Source organism: Vanderwaltozyma polyspora, genomic scaffold, assembly GCF_000150035.1.
Source record: "Vanderwaltozyma polyspora DSM 70294 KpolScaffold1010 genomic scaffold, whole genome shotgun sequence".
Classification (NCBI taxonomy): Eukaryota; Fungi; Ascomycota; class Saccharomycetes; order Saccharomycetales; family Saccharomycetaceae; genus Vanderwaltozyma; species Vanderwaltozyma polyspora.
The window spans coordinates 39,758-62,531 of record NW_001834676.1 but is presented as its reverse complement, the minus strand read 5'-3'; the positions used below and the strand labels follow the sequence as shown (position 1 = coordinate 62,531).

Here is a 22,774-nt window from a genome sequence, read left to right as displayed (position 1 = left end):
GCTACGCAATAATGAAACAGTTTTAATGATCCATAATATTGTTCAGACTGACATAACAGGTTCCAGGTGAACCCAATGACAGTAAATGATTTATATAAATTCTTAATGTTAATTTTATTACTATATACACATAACAGGGTTCAGAAAAAGGAAGATTGTAGTTTTGGATTTAAATGTAAATTTTTTCAAACCATTAAATGAACTCAAAGGTTATAAGTTTTCAATTGTTAATTATATTAATTATTATTACAAATTTATCAATTTCAAATATTCAAAGCACCTCTTGCTGTGCTTACCCCAAATGCACTCAACATTCTTAAACTGGTTCCACCGAATGGGAAATAAGAAATACCATAGTATAGCACTGCTATTAGTTCTAGTACAGCGCAAGGAATGGTCAAAATGGAGCTCTTAACAATGGCAGCAAAATAAATAGTCAAAAAACAGGTACCAAAGAAGAAACCAGTGAATGGCAATCTTTCTCTCGAAGTAAGATGTTTTAAATAAGCCACTGGTCCCATAAAGAAACCAAAAGCTAGAATGAATAGTAACGAGCCCATCGACCATAACAGACCAAACTTTCTTGGTTTAATAGCCAAGACAGGGAATAAAAATACACACAGAGTGAAACATGCTATGGAACCTAATATACAACAAATAAATAATAATAATCTTTCAGTTCTAGATAAATTAAACCAGGAAGGTTCTTGACTTTGTAATAAATCTTGATTTGACATAGGTAGTCTTTGATATACATCTTGAGCAGTTGAATTTAAAGATTCCCCCCAAGAAGAAAACATGCTTTTTGCACTATCTGCAAGCCCACTAGTACCGGCATTGGTTTGATTTTGAGAACGTGTATCATACCATCTTTGCAATGAATCTCTTAACGTTCCCTCTGCATTTTCTGATTCTGCCATAACTTAATCCTGTGATATAAATTTCTATATATTATGGTACCTTGCAATCAAATAACTTTTAAAAGAACAGATTCAAACAGACACACAAGTTAACTACCTGATCCGCTAGCTGACGTGTCTCCTAGTCCAACTCAACACTGATCATTTCAAACTCTTCTTGTGTTAACAAGTTTCATTAGTTCCTTATATATATGCTTCTATTGAGCTGTGCCTTATTTAAATTGAGCCTATAGTCCATATAATTCTGTACGACCATAAGAGCGTCCGTATTAGATATTCGCAGGTAATTGCTGTCATCGAAGTGTAGAGGCTTATAACGAATGAATATATACCAGTATACTAACACATCCATATCATATCATTGGTACAAACTCATCAATACACCTGATGCTATGGTGTGTTTTCATCCATCCATACAATGGTAATTGACCTTTGTTAAATATAAACACATCTTGTTCCTGTCATGTGACACACCTACACACAGCCACCCATCACCATATCTCATTACCCTGCCTCCAATTTACCAAAGCCACGTGATAACGAATATCCCCCATCACGTGATGATATATCCTAAAAGTTCAACAAAAATCGAAATTCTGAAATTTTAAAGCCTTAATGACAGAAGTTTAAAGGAATCTCTATCTATTTCTATGTTTTATATCTGTTGCTTTTGCTGTTTTAAGAAGGGGTTTAGTTGATATACGTCACGGGATAGAGGCTACAATTTGTCGTTGAATTCGAATTCCCGTTGAAGTATAGTGCATTGTCGGAAAGTGCAATCGATATTTCCATTTGAAGCTTTATTTTAATCCAAAGTGTGTAGCTGCTCCCACTCTCTTAATTGATTTTTTTTTTTGGGATAAAACTAGAGGTTTGGGGAGAGTTTGCGTATTAGACCATAAACCATAAACCGGTGAAAACTGTGCTAGAACCATACTTTGTATATATTTAGTTGTGAATAATCTGACCGTGGAGCATTGAGATACTACTCTTTTTACAATAGGAGGGTGAAAAACAAATACACATCGAGGGTTTTGATTTAATTTAAGAATGAATAATAGAGATCAGGATCAAGAATTTTTGGAGGAGCTACTTCGTCAAAGTAGAACCAGTATGCCAAAGGATGAGAACGATATGGTGAATGTCCATATTTTAGGGCAACATGGTATTTTCCAGGAACAAAATTCTCATCCTAACCAAAATAATGATGTCATCAATAACAACAGCAACAACATCAATCTCATCAATAATAATAGAAATATGAATGATGAAGATGCGTATATGGACGATTATGGAAATATGCCACATCAAGTTCCAAACAACACAATCAACAATGGTAATAATGATAATTATCCAAATCAACAACATAATGTAGGTATGACTCAATTCTTGGATGATATATTCGCATCTGGTGAGTTGGATTTATCTGGTGCAGGCCCCTTTGATGCAAGATCAGGTAACCATCACCAGAATTCGATTTCTTATGATACTGATAGCAATCATATGCCTGCTCTAACTGAATTGCCTCAAGATTTTTTATTCAACCAAAGAGATGAATTACAATACAATTATCCCGATGAATTCAGTTCTTCTTTTAGCTCAAGTTTAAATTCAGATGCCTTATCGTCAAGCTATTCATCTTCAGTTCCATATCAACAACCGTTCGTGGGACCACCAACGTCACAGTCAAATACGTCCAATTATCTAAATTCGATAAGATCACCAAGCAACTCATTGAGGGCTGGGAACTACTTATCATCGTCGCTACGACAAAACAGCAACATGATGACTCCAAATTCAGTGGCTTCTCCTTCTACAAGACATGCATCTGTGAGTAATCAAGATAGCATGAATATGGTATCTGGGGGCACACCTAAATCTTTGGCACATTTGACCATCGATGAAAGATTGAAAAGAAAAAGAGAGTTTCATAACGCTGTCGAAAGAAGAAGACGTGAATTGATAAAAGAGAAAATTAAAGAATTAGGTAAGCTGGTCCCTCCTTCTTTATTACACTATGATTCAGCAGGGAAAAAAGTGAAAGCAAATAAGGGAACTATTTTGAATAAAACTGTTGAATACATTTCTTACTTACAAGAAATTTTGGAAGTACAAGATAAGAAAAAGGAGAAGTTAATAAGGAAAATTAAGGAATTAGAAGAAAACACAATTCCAGGAAACATGAACAACCGTAATGAATTCAATGAGAGCGGAAGGACTGCACCAGATCTCTCAGCGAATGTTGGTACTAAAAATGACCCATTTGCTAATGACAGGATAATAGATACAAGATCAGGAGTAATCAAAAATGAATTCACAGGCAACAATACATATAAAGGTTCTCCTGGAAGTAACTATGAGGGTAAGAATTTCGAAGATGATCAATTGAATTCAGAATTAAAAGAATTCCTATTGGGGGCAATGATTGAAGCGGAAGATAACGCAAAATTAATGTTCAACAACGGGAAAAATGAAGGAACCCCAACAGATCTGCTTCTTGAATTCGAGTGATCATCGAGAACAGTAAATCATCTTCTTCCAGCTTCTCCAAGAGAGAGAGAAAAATATTTTGCTCTGATACATTCCATTAATATATTCAATAAAAAAAAAATAATACTAAAAACTAATTACGTCTCCTGAATCGACACTTTTCATATACCTTCATGCCTTTCAAGAGATGATAAAAACAAAAAGAAATCTTTTTGTAACAATTGTAATGATAATAACAGATAGTCAAAACCGAATCAAAATGAAAAAAATAAAACAGTACAATAGAATACAATACAATAAATCTGTTAATTGTGAGATAATAACAAAATAAAACTAATCCTTTAATCAATCAGGTCCTTCCACTGTATATATAAGATAATTAATCAATCAATCAATCAATCAATCAATTGGTTCCTCCATCATTATCATAATCATCATAATCATCATAATCATCATCATCATCATTCAAATAAATTTAAAATAACATTTAAATATCATAATCCATAGCAATTAAATAACTAATCTAAGATTAACATATTTATATAAGCATCAAACAACAAACGTCAGAATCATTCAATTCAATTGGTGTGGTTTTGGTCCCTTGCATGTTATAGCCATTCGCTGATTTGACCTCATTTTCTTAACTATGGTGAAAATTAGATATCCAAAAAAATTAGAGACGAATATGATCCATAAACAAAGATACAAACGATGTTGGTACTTTTAACGAGATTAATTTAAATGAATGTATAGTTATTTAGTTTATTTAGTTTCAAGGGTTAACTTTTGATTGATCTTTGTTATTGGGTTGAATTTTAGACATTGATTAAGCCTGGTGTTGGTCACTTTAAATAGCACAGATATGTTTAAAGGTAAAAAGTTGAAAGATGTATTAAAATCTTCTAGTAAATCAGATGGTCAAACATCTAGTAAAAAAGCTAGCGACAGTGGTGGCTCTTCGAGGTTTAAGAGTATGTCAAGTGCGTTTAAATCTTCTAGTATTCCTGAGATATCTTCTAGTGGTTCTGGTATGTCAAGAATTTTTGCAGCTTCTGAAATTAATAAACATGGTATTAGGGGAAGGATAACTGCAACAGCGTTTGATCAAACTCAAAGTTTATTAGCTATTGCTACTGATGCTGGTGATTTGCATGTGTATGGTCAGAAACAAGTGGAGGTCGTTTTCACGTTTGATGGCAAAGCTCCAATTAAAGAAATTATCTTTATTAAAGGTATATATTTAGCTGCAATTGATGAAAAAGATGTAATAATGATATTATCCTTATACTCTAAAAAAGTTTTAACTACGGTTTTCACTCCAGGTAAGTTGACATGTGTCGAGACTGATCCATCTCTAGATTGGATTTTATTAGGTCTACAAAGTGGTACTATTATAGCTTATGATGTCGATAGAGATCAGATGTCTCATTTTAAGATAGAAAATTTACAGAAATTAAATTTCTTTAAGAAGGGTAGAGTATCCCCAGTGGTATCTATGCAATGGAATCCAAGGGACCTTGCTACTGTTCTGATCTCATATGAACAGTCTACTGTAATATTTTCATTAGCTGATAATTCGGTTAAGCAACATTTTATATACGAATTACCTCCAAATGCACCAGGTGGTGAATATTCAATGGATATCTCAGAAACCCGTTATCCAAAAGTTATCCAATCTTTGTACCACCCTAATTCATTGCATATATTAACTGTCCATGAAGATAACTCTTTGGTATTTTGGGATGCAAACACAGGTCAACTTATCCAAGCGAGAACATGTTTCGAAACGGACGTTCACAAACCTCAACCTGGGTTGGTTAAAATGGCACCTACTGGTATTCCAAGAGTAAGAAAAGCTGCTTGGATTTGTCAAAACAATCCCGAGTATACCTCACTGTTGATTGCAAATAGCTTTTCTGAAGATGCTTCAAGACAACAAAACTTGGTCTATATAGATCTCGGAGGTACTCCACTATATACCCTAACCACTTATGATGCAATGAGTAAGTTTTATTCGAGACCTAAAGAACAGAAAATCTTCCCATTGCTTAAAGAATCTAAGATTGTGAATTTTTTACCATTACCTAGAGCTTCCCCATTCTTTGGAGGTTCACATGATCCTGCTATAATCCTTTTGTTTTTTGAGAATGGTGAGATGGAAACTATGTTATTTCCTTCAGGGGCTTTAAGTACAAAATCTACTCTCTTGCCTCAAAGTCTATCTTGGGTAAGACCGTTTGCAACAAAATCGGTAGGTGTATCAGTTCCAAAGAAGTTATGGCTTGGTATGATGTCGAATGCAAGAAATGAAACTGGAATCTTAAAGGGTGGTTTCCCAGTAAAGAAAGATACAAGAGTTCAAGAAGTTAGATCAGCGATAGCAACGGGCCATTCTAATGGATCTGTTAGAATTTGGGATGCTTCCCCAGCTGAGTTAGAAGATACATCGGTATATGAAGTCAATCTAGGGTCAATTTTGAATGTCGGTAAAAACTTTGCTGTGACAAATATCTCTTTTTCTGCAGACACTTTAGAATTATCAGTGGCAATTGAATCTGGTGATGTAGTATTTTTCAAATTCGAAACAAATCCTAATTATTCTCCTAATGGAGCCAATGAGAAACAGATGGAAATGAAATTTAGAAGATTTTCTTTGAATTCTTCAAATGACGTGCTGATTGATGTCAGCGATAGAGCTCCTACTAATATGAATAAAGGTATGATTCCAAGCATCGTGGTTCACTTAAACAGAGGTGCCGTCTCTGCTGTTAGAAATAGTAACATCGGTTTCGTTGCTATCGCCTATAAAGAAGGTAGTATAATATTGGTCGATAGAAGAGGTCCAGCAATTATTCATTCTGATAATCTTAAGAAAATTTCAAGGTTAAATAGTAACTGCGTTACATATATCGATTTTTTTATTTTAGAATATGGTGCAGAAGGTTACAGCAGTATTGTAATGCTTTGTGGTACCGATGCAGGTGAATTGTTAACTTATAAGATATTACCTGCTCAAAATGGTAGATTTGTCGTTGAGCTAATCGAAGTTGTTCAATCCAACGATCCTTCTCCAGTTAGATATATCGGTGCCTTTGATAAGACAATTGGTCGTTCTTGTATAGCAACAATTGCAAAAATGCAAGAATTAAGTAAAGGTGTCCCAATTCCAGGTTATGTTGTTGTAGCTACTGAAGCTGATGCAAGAATTGTAAAAGTTGGTAAATCCAAAGAAAGTCATAAGTCATTTAAAGCCCCAGTTGCATCATCTTCATTAAGTTTCATTCCATACCTAGGTAGTAAAGGTGAGCAAAAATTAGCCACCGTCTTGGTAAATATACTGGTAAATGGTGAAATCAAGATTTTATCGACTCCAGACTTAAAGGAAGTCAAATCATTGAGATCGCCAGTCGCTTTACAATCCAAGTATATGCAAGAATCAAGTGTTCTTGAGAATGGTGATATACTTGTTAGAAGTGGCCAGTTTAATGCAGTTCTGTTGAGTGTAGTTAATGAATTCGCGACAGGTTTACGCAGACAACCTGTAGATAATAACAAATTGCAATCTACTGACACATTATACAATCCAACTCTGAAAATTCCGTACAGACCTCAAGTAAGTTCATTACAATGGGCAAGAGGTACTGTCATGATAACTGCCAGTCAATTGGATTCATTATTGAGTGGAGAAAAGAGACCTCCTTCCAAATACGAAGAAAGTGCTATTGCGTTAGGTACTGTTACATTAAAGCCACCAAAGAAGAGCACACAAAAAATGGTTGAAGCAGGTGGGCAATACAAACCAGAAGATATGGCATATAAAGTACCAGTAAGACACAACCAAAAGAGTGGTGGATACGGTATTTTTAAAAGTGTTGCAAGAACAGTGGAAACACAGTACGATTATATCGAAAGCAACATTAACGAATATGCCACTGCTATGGGTGACAGTATGAATGAAGCAATGGAAGATACAAGTAAAGATTTGATGAAAGGTGCCATAGGTTTTTAATCAAATCTATCCCCACTACGCCAGCATTGATGCGTTGTATTTTCTATATATTTCATTTGTGTAAAACATGTCATCGGAACTCCTGGGCATAGAATGTTTTCCTGTCATATAACTATCAAAGAATAAAGCAATTTTCAAATATAGAAACAATAATAATGCACTTGTATAACTAAACTAGTCATATATAATAATACAATCAATAATTATAATAAGATTTCATAGGCATCTTTAGGCTTGTTGTCCATTGTCATCCATCCTCTTCTATTATGAGACTTCTCATATCTGTTACCCTCCTTGAAACTATCAATATTTTTTTTGCTACCTACATACACGACTCTTCATATAAAAGGGAATTTTACAGCATCGAAAGCAGCAGTAGCAAACTTGTTGGCTTTCATGATTAATTCTAGATACAGATATGTAAAGAGAGGTTCCAATTAGATATAAAGGACTGTGAATCTGATCAATTATCGTGTCTAGTTGTCTGTAAAGTTTGAAGTTTTTTGGAAGTGCCTTTATTCGGTGAAAAAGAAGTAAATTTCAATTTAATTGGAAAACTAAGTACAACTGTCTGACAAACAGAAAGAAAATATACAGATTATTTTAGAGCTATATCACCCAAACCAGACAAATATCGAGATTAAGTTAGTTAATATGGCTACTCAAATTTTGTTGGATAGTACTCATTTTAACGAGATTCGTAACGCTATTCGTTCACGTTCTGTTGCATGGGATGCTATTGCAAGATCCTCTGAAATAGATGCTAATGATGTCAATGTAGCCAAAAAGTTGGAGAGCATATTGATACATAAGTCTGCTGGATCAGATATCACACCTACCCATATCGATGGTGATATTATCAAACCTTTGATTCATTTTTTGAAAACATCTACAAATGAAGAATCAAGAAAATATGTTACAAACCTTTTAGCAGAATTGCTATCTTCGGATATGTACTCTGAACCTACAATTGAATATTTCAGAACTGAACCAGAACAGTTAGATGAATTGTATGATTGTTCTTTCAATACTACTGATGCTCAAACTAATCTGATTTCCTCATTTAACATTGTTTCATTATTGATCCAACAAGGTTTAATCAATGTTGGACTAGTGAAAAAATTATTAACTAACGATTTGTATTTAGATATATTGAGGAATTTAGAACAAATGGATGCATGTTATGTATGCATTAGATTATTACAAGAACTAGCAAGTAAAAAAGAATATCGTATGACCATTTGGAGAAATAATGGTGGATTTATTCACATTGTCTTTGATATTATCAGTAGAGCCATACAACCAAATTCCACTACAAAAATAGTCGCCACAAACTCAAATAACCTTGGTATCCAATTACAATATTATTCATTATTATTGCTTTGGTTATTAGCCTTTGATACTCAAATTGCATTTGAACTACCACATCAATACCTACAAGATTTCCTAAATCTTTTGAAGCTAGTTAAAATTACAATTAAGGAAAAAATTGCAAGATTATGTTTTGCAATTATTCTGCAATGTTGTTCTAAAGATGTTAAGGGATATAAACAGTTGATCAAGAATTTATTATTACTAGGAAATACTTTACCAATATTACAATCTCTAAGTGAAAGAAAATATTCAGATGAGGAACTTCGTGAAGATATGACAACTCTAAAAGAACTACTCGACAATGAATACAAAGAATTGACATCATTTGATGAATACTTGGCTGAATTAGATTCTAAATTATTATGTTGGTCACCACCACATATCGATAATGGATTTTGGTCCGATAACATAGACAATTTTAAAAATGACAATTGGAAATTATTCAAGCAATTGGCAAACTTATTAAAAGAAGTTTCTAATGAAAAAGATTTAAAAAATATTACAAACAAGCAGAAAAAAATTATTATCGAAGTTGCATTAAGTGACATTACTCATGTAGTTGATTTATTACCAGAAAGTGTCAACATTTTAACGGAATTAAACTGTAAAGTTGTGATCATGCAACTATTGAACTATCCGGATTCAAGAGTCAAGTATGAAGCTTTAAAAGCAACACAGGCTATAATTGGTTACAATTATAAAAACTGAACAATGTTTGTGTGTTTTCCCTTTTTATTTTTATTGCCGGATAAAAAATCATATGTATGTAAATGATATTTAGATTATGTCATAACAATTATTCTTTAATAGATGGATTAATATAATATACAAATTAGACCCCATCGTTTTAATATATAACTTTACCTCTTGTAATGCTGTTTGCCAATTTTTAGAATACCCTCAGGTTCTTCTTCAATGATATTTTCATCATCATATTCATAATTAGTATTTGCATCTTTAACAAAATATTCATCAGTTGATCTCGATTTATCAAATTCGTCTTCTTCATCCTCATTAACTGAAAACTCATTAAATTTATCCATTAATTGTTTAAAAAATGGTGTTGATGCAGAATTTCTGTTAGGCTGGGTTTCAGCTGATTTTGCAGCAAAAAAATTTGATATACTTTTCTTTCCTTGAATAACATTTGGCGAATTATTGACATCATCGATAGCCTTGTGTATCTGTTTAGAAAGATTTCCAATAAAATCAGTATTTTGCGTATTCATCGGAGACTTGGATGTTTCCTTACCTTGTTTATTATTTGAAGAGGATAAAGTAAATTTTGATAACTCTTCCTCAATTAATTTCAATTCTTTTTCCTCTGATTTCAATTGTTCCCGCAATTCTATCACAAGTCTTCTCTTCGAAGCCAGCTTGTACAATAAGCCCTGATATTCGTCATTATCCGCGAATTGGTCTTTACTAATATCAGTATCCTTACTGAGCTGTTCCTTACTGTTGAATTTCTTTGTAGGAGTAGATTCAACAGGAAGAGATAATTGTATACCAGTTCTTCTTGGAGATGCAGAAACAAGATCTTTCAAGGGAGTCTTCCCAGCCCCCTCGGTAACCACAATCGAAGGAACACTTCCAGGTTCCCCAATAGCAGATGAAATCACCTCATAATCATCCTCTTCTGTATTAACCGATACAGTTTGTTTATCCACAATGGAAAATGGATGTAGATTTAAAGCTTCACTAGTAACTCGTTTGTTCTCCGGCATCAAATACTACTCTAACCACTTATCCAAAATACTCCATAGAATTAAATATCCAATTCTTTGTTATCTACCCATCCAGTAATAATCTAAGATCAAACATCTTAAACTTCTACAATTTGTGTTACCTTTAAATCAAATCAAATCAAATCAAATCCATCACTTCAATTGAATCTTGCCTTTGTTTTTGATTTTTGATTTTTTCTGATTTTTTTTGATATACACATTCTTAAGAAATAATTTTAATCTAATTCTGAAATTTGATGGTTAAAAGTTGATGTAATTTTTAACACAGGTCAAATAATCCTTTTATATTTAAATGTTGTATCAATAAGTTGGTTTGCTTTGTGAATTTGGTGTTTAGCATTGGTGTCTGACGTGTGATTGTGGTTGAAAATGCATGAGTTAGTTGAATTAGATAGATATTTTAAGGAAAAAAGGTACGATGAAACTTTTTTGGAATTTTTAAGTGCTGATAAAGGAGAGTATTCCAAGACTTATTTATTAAAAAGCAATGATGAGAAACTTGTGCAATTGTATAATATCTGTATCAAGTTATATCGAGGGTCTGAGAACCAGTTAGAGCTATGTGAAGAACAGCTGAAATTGATGAATAGAATTGCAGAATCTCAATCTAATTGGATTATATATCCACTTTATAAAGTTGCGAAACAGTTTATTGAAAAGTGCAAAGGTGATATCAATAATTTAGAGAACTGTGGTAGAATTGTTCATCGTAGTTTCAATTTATGTTTAAATGATAGGAATCCTATCCAATATGAAAATAGAAATGCTGGTTCCTACAGTTTTGCAAATTTAGAATTCTATATTTATCATAAGCTGAATAATAGGGATATGATGAAGAATTTGGTTAAAGTATTACAATCTCGTTGCATGGATAACTTAGAATCTGTGAGGAAAATTGAATTTACTGGTCATGCTGTTAATTATTTTTATTATTTAGGGGAGTATTATGGATGCTATGAGTCCGATTTCAAGAAAAGTTTTACATTCCTATACGAAGCATTATTGCATTGCAGACATTCATATTACCCACAAGTAGAAAAAATACTGACTCTATTAATACCGTTCAGTCTAATAGCAAATAAGTGGTACCCAAATTTCGACTATTTACAAGGACTATTAAGAAATACTAAAGGTACCAATACTCCAGAAATAATAACTATTTATAAGCCATTAGTAGACTCTTTCTTAACTGGAAATTTATCAAAGTTCAATACTTCCTTCTCTGTCAATGAGATATATTTCTTGAAAAAGGGCGTCTACGTTGCAGTTTACCAATTGAAGGAATTAGTACTGTTGAAATTCATCAAAAAATGTTGTCTGGATATCAAATCTAATAATAACAGCATCGTGCCATTGAAACCCATCGCTGTGATATACTCAAAACAGTTGGAATCATTAAGGATACCTACAACAGGGAATAAGAAAAAGAAGAAAACCCAATCGAACACACCAAAACTAACCTATGAGGAAAAAATCAACGATATATTAGATGAATTGGAGTGTGCTTTAGCAAATTTGATTACCAAAGGATACATAAAGGGTTATCTGTCCCACTCTAACCGATGTATCGTCTTAAGTAAAAAAGATGCTTTTCCAAGGTTAGCGAGATCAGTAGCATAAATTTAAGCTAATTATTAAAGTTACCTCTATATTCTTGCAACTTTAATAATAATAAAACAACAGACAACGAAATGAAGGGAAATGACTAACTAATACAGTAATATTGAATATCTTGGTACGTCATGTCAAGATTATGGGCATTACTATTCAAAATATTACCGACTGCTATTACTACCGACTGCTATTACTACCGATTGCTATTACTACTGGCTTTAATTACGATAAAGTTATTAATTCATCCTTCTTATTCTTGTTTTATTGCAATTTAGATAAAAAAACTTACGTAATCTAGGAAAAAATATTCATACATTAGCTTACTTTTCAACAACTAGAACAGAACTATATTCTGTTTGATTACTTCAATTGTTATTTTTCACTTTGAAACATATGCAATGTAACCTTCCTAAATGGTTAATTCTGAAACTTCAAAACATAGTACAGAAATAAGTCAAGTCTTTCCAAGAAAAGAATGTTGTTAGAAATTGTATATTATGCTGAACTCGTTCTCACAAATGTAGTAACAAAGAGCTCTTCTTGATCTATCAACCTTTCTTCTCCTTCTGATTTACGGTTATACTGTCTGATTTCATTTTATCGATTAGGACCCAGATCTGTCCTTCTCTGCGTCGAGCTCTGAGGTATAGGCTGTATTTTTTCTTTTTTATAATTTTAAAATTTTGATGTAAAAATTAACATGAATGGTAGCGACGAGTATTATGAAACAATATGGTTTAAACAGCTTAGCAACATGATCATCTAAGCAAATGGGCCTCAAAAAAACACAGCTTGAATGTAATTTGCAGCACATTTATTATAATAGTATTTTTGTAAGTTTTATCCCAAGCACAAGCAACAAAAGATATAAAGATAAATAAAATAAAAAAAAAAATAAAAAAAAGAAACTATCAAGATCAATTGTGATAATATTTGATTCAATCATATATATATTTGCTAACCTGATAATTTATTAAAACATTCTTATTAATCGAAAAAAAAGCAAGATAAGAATCTTTGTATCAAGGAAGGGGTTGATTTGAATAGACATTAATATAAAAATTAATTGTATGCTAAGGGAAGTATAACATTTTGGCTTGGATACAAGAATAAAAGCAGTTACTTTTTTTATATACTTATCTCCTGAATTTAAAGAAGGATAAGACTACGTGTAAGTTCAAAAATAAAACTTAACTGTGAAATTTATAGCAGCTTAAGATAAAGAATAAGGGCATAATTTTGAAGGTTTGATTATTAAAAAGATGTCAGATATTCAATTGGCACAGCAGGATCCAGTTTCACTGAAGATTAAGTATTTAAAATTGAAAAGAATTAATGAACTTAATAATAAACTTAAAAATGAATTGGCTCGAGAACGAATTACAGCATCAAATGCATCGCTAAGCATCATAAATTATACAAGTCAACAGAAGGATTATGTTATTTCCGATGTTTGGGGTTATCCTGAGCCAGGAACAAATCATTTCAGGAATACTTTAACAAAAAGAGTAAATAGAAATCAACAAAATAAATCTGCTGACAATAATGCTTGTTGCACAATTATGTGATACCATTTTATCAGTTTCTTCGTCATATATTTAGAATCGTATCGATTCAATCAATTTGGTTCATTATCCATCCATTCACTTTAGATAAATAACACAGCTAAAACACTAAAACAAAAAAAAATTGCATTTTATTATTATTTTCACAATAGCAGCATGATAATTACATCTGTACAATAATTGAAAACCGAATAACTTCTAATTGTATATTAATCACTTTTTCAATATCACATTTCATAATAAACAAACAATATTCAAGAAGCAACGTGAAATAAAATAAAAAACAAAAATTGCACTCATTTAAAATCAACGTTAAGTTGATAGAAATGATTAATACTGAACGTCATTAGTTAATCTAACAATATAGTTGAACTAAATATGCATAAGTGTATTTGTAGATAAATGTATTTAACATCTTATAAAATACTATATTAAATTAAATCCTTAAGTTGTCTCTATCTCTTTAACATTTCTTATTTATTTTGGAGTGATTTTTAAACTTCCTCAAGTACAGTATCATCATCAGGAGTATCTGAACGAGTATCCATTTGATTGATGTTGTTCATATCCAATGGAGGACGTAATGCATTATTGGGACTTATTTGCGTAGTGCGTATATCGCCTAATTGAAGAATATTTAATTCATCTGCAGATAATGACACAGTGTTTATCTGATCCAACAGATTCGATCGTGTTGGCTGTTCATCTCCTTCTCCAGTATTCCATGTATTTCTTCTATTGGCCAAAATTAATTCTCTTTGTCTTGTCAATAAGGTGATGCTATCTTTCAAATATAACCTTAGCACGACTGTTGATAATTTAAACTTTTGTAGCAATTCCGAGAATTTTTCTGTAAATAGCAATCGCCATATTAAAACGCCTTTAATATTATTTTCATTCTCTGATTCGAGCACGCCCTTCTGGATTTCTGTTATCTGTCGGTTTATGTCGATCATTTGCATATGAATTTGAACCATTTCATGTAGAAGAAATCCTGTAAATTGAAATTGAACCCTTGCTAAGCTTGCAACATTAACTTCAAAATCATCAACGCGATCATCTAGTTCATGAAACTTTCTAACAATATGACATAATTCTGAATTTAAAATAGAATTTGCATTTGGAGCTACTATACCTTCTGCATCATCATATTCCTCATCAAAAGGATCTTCACAAAACTTTTTATCAACTAATGGCAATAATTGATTTATTTCAGTACTGGAAATTTGATGACCTTCAAATGAAGCCTCGTACCAATTAAATACATCATCTAACCTTTCAAAATCTATGTTTTGGAAAAGCATGTCATTATTTACACCGTTCATTTGGCTGAGACCTGCTGCAGCTAAAATGGCGGATGAGTCTTGATTCAATTCAGTAGTAATACGATGAAGACCTGTTTCTAAGTCCTCGTTTGGCAGCAACATATTTTTTAAAATAACGTACTTTGTTAATACTTCTCTAATATCAGTCTGCGGGCCACTTGTTGGAGTCGTTAAACTCATCAAATAATGGCGTAACTTATGGACTCCCTTACCCGAAAATACACAAAATATTTGGCGTTGGTTATCGCTGAAATCAGTTGGAGCTGGACGGCAAAATGCTGTAATGTCAGGTCTTAAAAATGATGGAACTGCAGTTAAAGAAAGATGAGACAATCTAGGACAGGCCATCAATAATTCATAAATTGGATATATTGTTAAATTAGAGCAGTAAGAAAGATGGACCCTCTCTAGACTGTCATTTCTCCCTCTTAAAGAAATCATATTTAAAAGCCCTTCATCTGTCATCTGGGAACATTTTACGAGACCTATTCTTTTTAGTTTAGTTAAATCAGATAGTTCGTATAATGTTCTATTTGTTAGATTGGTACAGCATGCAAAATCTACATATTGAATTCTAGGACATGATTGAACTAAAACCCTAACACCTTGATCTGTAATATTAAAACAGTGACCAAAATGAACTGTTTGTAAATTTTTTCCTAGCTTTGCTAAATGGTATAGTGACGTATCTGTTATTCTGCTGCATTTACCTAAAAATACATTTCTCAGTTTTGGTGCTAACATTACTATCCTTTCGATAGTTTTATCAGTAATATTTTCACAACCGGAAAAATCTAATAACCGCAATGCTGGTAACTGGCTAACATTTTTAGAAAGCTCTAGAAGTAACTTATCTGATATGTTTGTGTTGTGAGTAATCCTAAATTCCCTTAACTGGCCCAATTTTGTAAATAGTTTTAATAGACTCTCATCATGAACATTTGGACTTAAGGTAATATCAACTTCGACCAACATTGGGCATCTATCGGCCAATAGCTCCACCAGTTCATCGTCCATATTATTATTTGCAGTTATCTTTACTCTTTTTAGTATTGGCGCATTTATAATAAATTTATTTAATGAGGGGAATGTTACATTCTTAGCTTGTGGAACATAAAACCCTTGAAGTCTTGGACAATTATCTGCTAGAATTTCAAAGATGCTATCTGAAATATCCTTAATTCCTGTGATATCTACACTTTGAAGATATCTACAATCTTTTAATACAGCAGCTATTGAACTGCTAGTAATATGCTTACAGAATACTAATGTCAATCTTTCTAGATTTTTACATCCAATAAAATTGTATAGCTCCTCGTCGTGAAGATAATCACCTACAAATGAAAAGTTTAATCTTTTGATCATTGATCTATAATCAAATATAGTATCTGATGCTGTTAATCTCATTGTTCTCATAAACAATTCTAATTGAACTCTCTTATTGATTTGAGGCCTGTAATAAAGAATTTTCACTATCAATTGAGCCCAAAGTTTACAAACTGTTAATAATCTAACAATATCAGCCTTATGACTAAGCTTGTCCAAAACTAAATGCAAAATTTCTGATGGTAACTGCTTAAGTGGAAAGTAACCATCGTTTTTAACTGTCAATTCCCTGTTTCCATTGTTCGTACTGAAAGTATTTCTGGAAATATTTTTAGATATACTATACAATTCTTTCAACTCTTTCGTCATATTTGAAGGCTCACTTGGATTTATAGAGTGTACCCACTGTTGGAAATGGGAAGTAGGATTCAAAGCTCTTCTCCCTTGGTATGCCATTTCAGAGTATTCATTAACTGCATTTTTGTAATGATCAATAATGGTCAGGAACTTAACTCTTATCTTTTGAGCTTCCTCAATTTCTCCAGCAACAATTCTAAGTCTAACTCGTTGCAATTTTGTCCATACGTTAACAGATTGATGAGAATTGCTATCAGCATGTAATTTTTTTAATTCAAAATTTTCTTGATCAATTTCTTGCATCACTATATTTCTTCTACGATCGATAATTTCAATATATTCCGTAAATTTTTGCTTTAAATAATCATGTAATAAATAAACTTCCCTTAATTCATCTCCACTTAGATTCAAGGATTGCAGATCCATGTTTGTAAAGATATTACTTATATCACTCAGTGTATTTGAATGGATTAAAGTTATATCATTAAAACGAGTTTCTATCTTCTTGATAGGGCTTACGTAATTATTATTGTTGTTATTACTATTATTTTGGTTATTGCTTTGGTTATTATCATTACTAACCGAATAACTTTCTCCAATAATGGAATCTAGATATGCATTTCTTGAAAACATTCCTGTTACACCCTGATTTCGTGAATCATCATCATTATTGCTGTTGTTATTATTGCTTATATTTGAATTTGAATATCGATCGTTATCTGGAATTAATATAATTTGGTTGTTTAACATTTCTGAAGATCCAGAATCTCCAGATTGAGTGTTATTATTATTATTATTATTATTATTATTAGAATTATTGTTATTATTTCGTATAGTTGGTCCAAACCATGAGGTAAACTGGGGTTCTCGTTGTGGGTTATTAAAATCCTCTTGATCCATATCTATTCACACCAAATTAAAAGTGTTGTATAAGTCTAATATATAAAACCAAAGATAAATATTAACAATGGATGCTGTGGGCCGATCTCACAAATGTTCTCCAAAAACTTATGAAATTATACCTGTTCTATTATTAATATCAGTTGCTGTGTTATATATTTATATTCTGTGGATAAGCCGAGGGATGAGGAGGAAGAGGGGTAAACAATGAATATATGTGTATATATATGTGAATGAAAATAATAGCAGTTACTTCTGTAAAGAACCTCACCGAACTGGATCCTATTGATGGGCAGTTAAAGGTAATCTAATAAAGTAAAAATAAAACTTGAAAAAAAAAAGAAAAATAGGGATCAAATTAAACTGGGAAAACACATATAATAACACACTGCCTTACCAGAATAACAAAGTATACCAAAGTAAAACGTTAAATGGATTGATCTTAAAGAATGAATCGAATATATTTAGCTTAAAACATTGAGTTAAGTTCCTTCTTAAATCGATGGTTTTTGCTCTTTTAATCTTCTTCCTGACGATCAAGACTATACTCCAGATACTTTGTGGTATCTATCATTAAGTACGAAACCGTCTTTAAGATAGATCACGTGATTATGTATAAATTGATCACTATATAACATAGAAATGGTATTATAAAGTATTAAATATTACGTATTAATAGCGGTTATATGATGTAGATTCGTATATATGCTTACTGGGAGTAGACAATCAAGTTTGCTTGTTTCTGTTATTGGAATATTCCAAATAGCCTAAAGATAAAATCAAATTAGAAATAGAAAAAAGGAATGAAATTGGATCCAATTGGATCTAATGTATGAATAAAAACTTTGAAAGTGCAATGGATTAGAATGTCTTTGATATCATCAAATTGTGGTAGATAACTGCTACATAGTTGCAACTTCTGGATATTACTGTATTTTCTTGACAATAAATTTATATTTTGGTGTTTTTTTTGGTCGTGAACCAGGAGAAGGGTGATGGCTCTTGTTGTCAAAGGAATTATTTAATGACACTTTGATGTACCACTAGTACTCTTCGAATACAGCTCTGTAGTTCAAGTTTAGCTCTTTATCCTTGTGGTGAGTGCCACTAATTTGTTTCATGTTCATGTTACCATTAGCCATGTTGAATTGATGTGGTATTGGTTGGCCTTCATTATTTATGAACATTGATTCAAATTGAGATGCGATTTCATCAGGTCCTCCCGTGACTGGATGAATGTTACTTCCATTCGTGTTGTTTGGAAATATTCCACCACTCATGTAGTAGTTTGAATTGTTCTTCCCATTTGCAATTCCGCTAGTGACTAAGCTCATTCCATTTAAATTTACTGGCAATTGTGTCTTAGATGGCGTTGTGTTTACAACAGAGGAATTAGATCCTTGAGGAGAAGAATTGTTGTACCATGACCCATTGCTTCTGGCACTTGAAACCGAAAGATGACTGACATGTCTCCCTGCTTCTTGTGGGAACCCATTAGTTACATGTGCTGAATGTCTAGACTGAGACGTCGGCGAATTTTGATTAACTGGTGTTAATCCAACTTCTTCAAGTAATCTCCTATGTACCTGTGCAGGATTAGATTCGGTTAAAACTTTTTTGACCTTCATTATTACAATAGTTCTTATATCACCTTCAAGTAGAGGCATCGACAACACCTTATAAACAAAAGTTGGACCCGTTGTATGATCACATAAGATTTTCTTAATATTCTCAGATGGTTCTGAATCATCTGAGTTACCAAATATTGCATCCAATATTAAATTTCTAGGGGCATCATCACCTCTGAAGCTTAAAATTTTTAATATCGTTAGGGAAGCCAATCGATGACAGCATAATTCAACAATATCAGGAACTAATTTTTCAGTTAAAATTCTATGCCTGTCTGGCAAAGTACACGTATCTAAGAACCATGTAACTAACAACGTACCATTGCAATTTGTTGTCAAATACTCAGCAAATAAAATGATTATGGCGCTTAAAACAATTGTTTGTTCATGTGTGACAATTTCATGGGCTTCTAAACATGCTCTTACAGCTCTAGACCCATATCTGTTTTGAGCAATAATCCAGAAATTATTAACTATGTTTTCAAAAATAAAGTTATTCCAAGGGAAACCAAATTTCAGAACACACTGAATAACATAATTACCAAATTGATCATTGAATAATGGGGTACAATATTTTTCAACACCTCTGTCAATTAGCATTTTTTGCCTATTAGTGTCAGCTTTAGTAATCATTTTTTGACAAGCCCAAGTACCGTTTTTATGAACACCCATAGAGGTCAAATACTTGGCGGTTTTACGTAACATTATATCCTTAATAATATCTGAAGAATGTTCAAATAATTTTTGTACGATAGTATTACCAAGGTAATCTGAACTCAAAGATGGTAGCTCATCCAGCATAGCCATTGCCAATTGTTCGATTTCTAGATCATTAATCTGATTGGCATCAATGCTCTTACGTAATTCACGAAGCTTAGGAGTATCAAATTCCTTTCCTGAATTATCATCAGGAAGTGGTCCAAAATTGGAAGTATTAGCTGTACCAGTATTTTTGATTGAATTTCTAACTATGTAATTGATCTCAGCATCTTCACGTTCAGTATCAAATGAGCTGATTATTTCCTTCAGTAATTCTGCTTGATTCTTTGAATATGGCGGCGGTAGTTCGAAAGGACATGATTCCTTCTCACTCTGAGTTGAATGTAAAGACCCATGGTTCAATAATTGTTGTTGTTGTGATTGGGACTGCTGGATCTGTTGAGCTTGCTGTTGGCCATTGGCTGATTGGACTTGTGGGTTAAAAAGAGGAACAGAGATGTTCCCTTGTTGTTGAATAATCAATGATCCATTTAGTAACTGTTCGTGCAATAGTGGATGGCCTTGTGATTGACCATCACTGACATTTACAGTTGGGTGGAAAGAAATAGGTTGTTGACTGAAAGAAGGGATGATTTTAGCAAAAGCAATTGTACTTGGCGCTCCTATCATTGATATTTCTTTCCCTTGCAAAGTTTCCATTGCATGTACTGCAGCATCTATGGATTCAAATTCTACTAATGCTATATTTATCCCTTGCAAAGTTCTCGCTGAAATGACTTTACCAAACTTTGAACATAAAGTCACTAAAGAAGTACTTGTCAAATTAATTGCATTTGAAAGATGGGCATGCTGCTGTTGTAAAGGAAACACATTTGAAATTGAGACAGTATTTGTTGGTAGAAGATTGGAAATTTGATTAATTGGAGAAACAGAAAAATCCATGCTAACCCAATTTATCGATGACGAGTCAATGTCATCAGCTACTAATGGAACATCATATCCTTGATTATTTCCATTTAAATAATTATTAGCATTCTGTCTCTGAAGTTGTTCATATGTTGGCGCATCGGTGTAAATACTAGAAGCATTTGATTGGGAGCGACCTCTATTACCATTCACTCCTGTCCAAGAAGAAGGATGCATTCCTAAATTTGATATATTGTTTATAGGACCATTTGAAAATGTTGGGTTTGAAGAATATATTGTTGTAGCAGGCGCTAAGTTATTTGCACTATATTGTTGTTGAGATGAATTTTGTAGATGATCACTTGGGTTGATATTTGTTGACCAAATAGCACTTGAAGAGCCACCAACAGTTCCTAAGGATAAGGAAGTCATTTGTGAGGCTACAGTATCATTTCTTGGACGATGACTGCCCAATGGTAATATTCCATTAAAACTATAGGAATCGCTAGATGCTCTTGGATTCTGTTGAATTAATAAACTCCTTGCATCAGGGAACTGTATTAGGTTTTCAATATCTGGAGATGCATTTATTCCATCTCTAAAATCAATTGGTATACCTTCTACTACAGGTACGATTTGTTTTGTCTTTAAATCTGCATCCTTGAGGGTTGGGGTTGTGACATCATTATTAGTGATTTCATTTGAATTAGTTGAATCTTCATATTTTTCAGTATTTGATTTTTTTGAATGTAATCTTGCACTTATTGAAGGCAACAAATTGCTTAGGGTATTTGATATTCTTCCGGCTCTTGCTCTATAAGAACCTAATTTCTGGGGTTGATCTTGAATTGTTGTGGTTGTGGAAGATATAGGAGTGGTGCTGGTAGGTTCGTCAAATTTCGAGTCCTCACTGTCATTAGAGGTTGTTTGATCAATAAGATCATGAAATCTATTCAAAGATGATTGTGATTTTTTTTCAGTTATCCCCATTGAATTAATAGATAGAATTTAAGAGGTATTATTAAATATTATTAAAAATTATTATATTATTAGTATGACGATGATGGTATTATTATTATGATTATTAATAATTGCCGTAAAATTAGTATTACTATTGGTATTAGTTTTATTAATATTAGTATTAGTATTAGTATTAGTGATATTATTATTATTGGTATTATTATTATTATAATTAAAAATGAAAGGTTAAATTAATTAGTGAATAAAAGGCAGGGTATATGTGAATAAAAAAAAGGGTTATTCTCTTGGATATAACAGATTTTAAATGATTACGTTCTTATATCATGAAATCTATTGATACTAAATTTTATTGTCAATTCAAATAAAAATAATTAACTTTCAAAAATCGTATAAGTCAAAAAAGTTCTTGGCGTTATTATATAAACAGGGTCGAGTATACGAATAATCAAAATTTAATAAAATTTAATGAAATTTAATAAAATAACCTTTAAAATTAAAATATTAGTATTGTGTAAAAATTATCAGTAAATTATATTCTATTATGCTGTATTTATTTATTTATTTATATCTTAATCGATGAACAGATAAGGAACAAATAAATAATTAAGATAAGAGACTATTATATTAGAATAAGAGTATTCTTCCTCTCACACTATAAAAATAAAAAATAAGATGCAAGTAGGAGGGTTGTACAGAGAGAGAGAATATAAAATTGACAGGCCAAGGAATCAGACTAGTAATCTCTTCAAAACTACAATAAAATTCGATTGTTATATAAAAAAAAATGATGACTTCAGTCTCTTGAAAAGAATTTTAACGTAATAGAAATACATACATAATATAAACTACCCCCAAACCACACAGTCTGACACCCTGTCTCTCCTTTTAAATCATATAATTAAATCAATTGA

General features: G+C 32.2%; 9 protein-coding genes across 9 annotated transcripts; 5 read left to right on the top strand and 4 right to left on the bottom strand.

Moving 5' to 3' along the window:
* Positions 1 to 263: 263 nt before the first annotated feature.
* On the bottom strand, positions 264 to 920 carry SFT2 (Sft2p; the record flags this gene model as incomplete). Its single annotated transcript, XM_001645720.1, has 1 exon — positions 264 to 920. The coding sequence occupies one exon, from the start codon at positions 918 to 920 to the stop codon at positions 264 to 266; it is 657 nt and encodes a 218-aa protein (XP_001645770.1).
* A 1,050-nt stretch (positions 921 to 1,970) lies between these two features.
* RTG3 (Rtg3p) lies at positions 1,971 to 3,431 on the top strand (the record flags this gene model as incomplete). Its single annotated transcript, XM_001645719.1, has 1 exon — positions 1,971 to 3,431. The coding sequence occupies one exon, from the start codon at positions 1,971 to 1,973 to the stop codon at positions 3,429 to 3,431; it is 1,461 nt and encodes a 486-aa protein (XP_001645769.1).
* Positions 3,432 to 4,272: 841 nt separating this feature from the next.
* On the top strand, positions 4,273 to 7,419 carry Kpol_1010p25 (uncharacterized protein; the record flags this gene model as incomplete). Its single annotated transcript, XM_001645718.1, has 1 exon — positions 4,273 to 7,419. One exon carries the CDS (start codon positions 4,273 to 4,275, stop codon positions 7,417 to 7,419), a length of 3,147 nt encoding a protein of 1,048 aa, XP_001645768.1.
* Positions 7,420 to 8,073: 654 nt separating this feature from the next.
* Positions 8,074 to 9,501, top strand: VMA13 (H(+)-transporting V1 sector ATPase subunit H; the record flags this gene model as incomplete). The annotated part of the gene is made up of 1 exon (XM_001645717.1): positions 8,074 to 9,501. The coding sequence occupies one exon, from the start codon at positions 8,074 to 8,076 to the stop codon at positions 9,499 to 9,501; it is 1,428 nt and encodes a 475-aa protein (XP_001645767.1).
* Positions 9,502 to 9,653: 152 nt separating this feature from the next.
* ACF4 (Acf4p) lies at positions 9,654 to 10,520 on the bottom strand (the record flags this gene model as incomplete). Its single annotated transcript, XM_001645716.1, has 1 exon — positions 9,654 to 10,520. One exon carries the CDS (start codon positions 10,518 to 10,520, stop codon positions 9,654 to 9,656), a length of 867 nt encoding a protein of 288 aa, XP_001645766.1.
* Positions 10,521 to 10,910: 390 nt separating this feature from the next.
* Positions 10,911 to 12,161, top strand: Kpol_1010p22 (uncharacterized protein; the record flags this gene model as incomplete). Its single annotated transcript, XM_001645715.1, has 1 exon — positions 10,911 to 12,161. One exon carries the CDS (start codon positions 10,911 to 10,913, stop codon positions 12,159 to 12,161), a length of 1,251 nt encoding a protein of 416 aa, XP_001645765.1.
* Positions 12,162 to 13,417: 1,256 nt separating this feature from the next.
* STE18 (Ste18p) lies at positions 13,418 to 13,723 on the top strand (the record flags this gene model as incomplete). Its single annotated transcript, XM_001645714.1, has 1 exon — positions 13,418 to 13,723. The coding sequence occupies one exon, from the start codon at positions 13,418 to 13,420 to the stop codon at positions 13,721 to 13,723; it is 306 nt and encodes a 101-aa protein (XP_001645764.1).
* Positions 13,724 to 14,214: 491 nt separating this feature from the next.
* GRR1 (SCF ubiquitin ligase complex subunit GRR1) lies at positions 14,215 to 17,628 on the bottom strand (the record flags this gene model as incomplete). The annotated part of the gene is made up of 1 exon (XM_001645713.1): positions 14,215 to 17,628. The coding sequence occupies one exon, from the start codon at positions 17,626 to 17,628 to the stop codon at positions 14,215 to 14,217; it is 3,414 nt and encodes a 1,137-aa protein (XP_001645763.1).
* A 1,043-nt stretch (positions 17,629 to 18,671) lies between these two features.
* Positions 18,672 to 21,872, bottom strand: Kpol_1010p19 (uncharacterized protein; the record flags this gene model as incomplete). Its single annotated transcript, XM_001645712.1, has 1 exon — positions 18,672 to 21,872. One exon carries the CDS (start codon positions 21,870 to 21,872, stop codon positions 18,672 to 18,674), a length of 3,201 nt encoding a protein of 1,066 aa, XP_001645762.1.
* Positions 21,873 to 22,774: the final 902 nt, after the last annotated feature.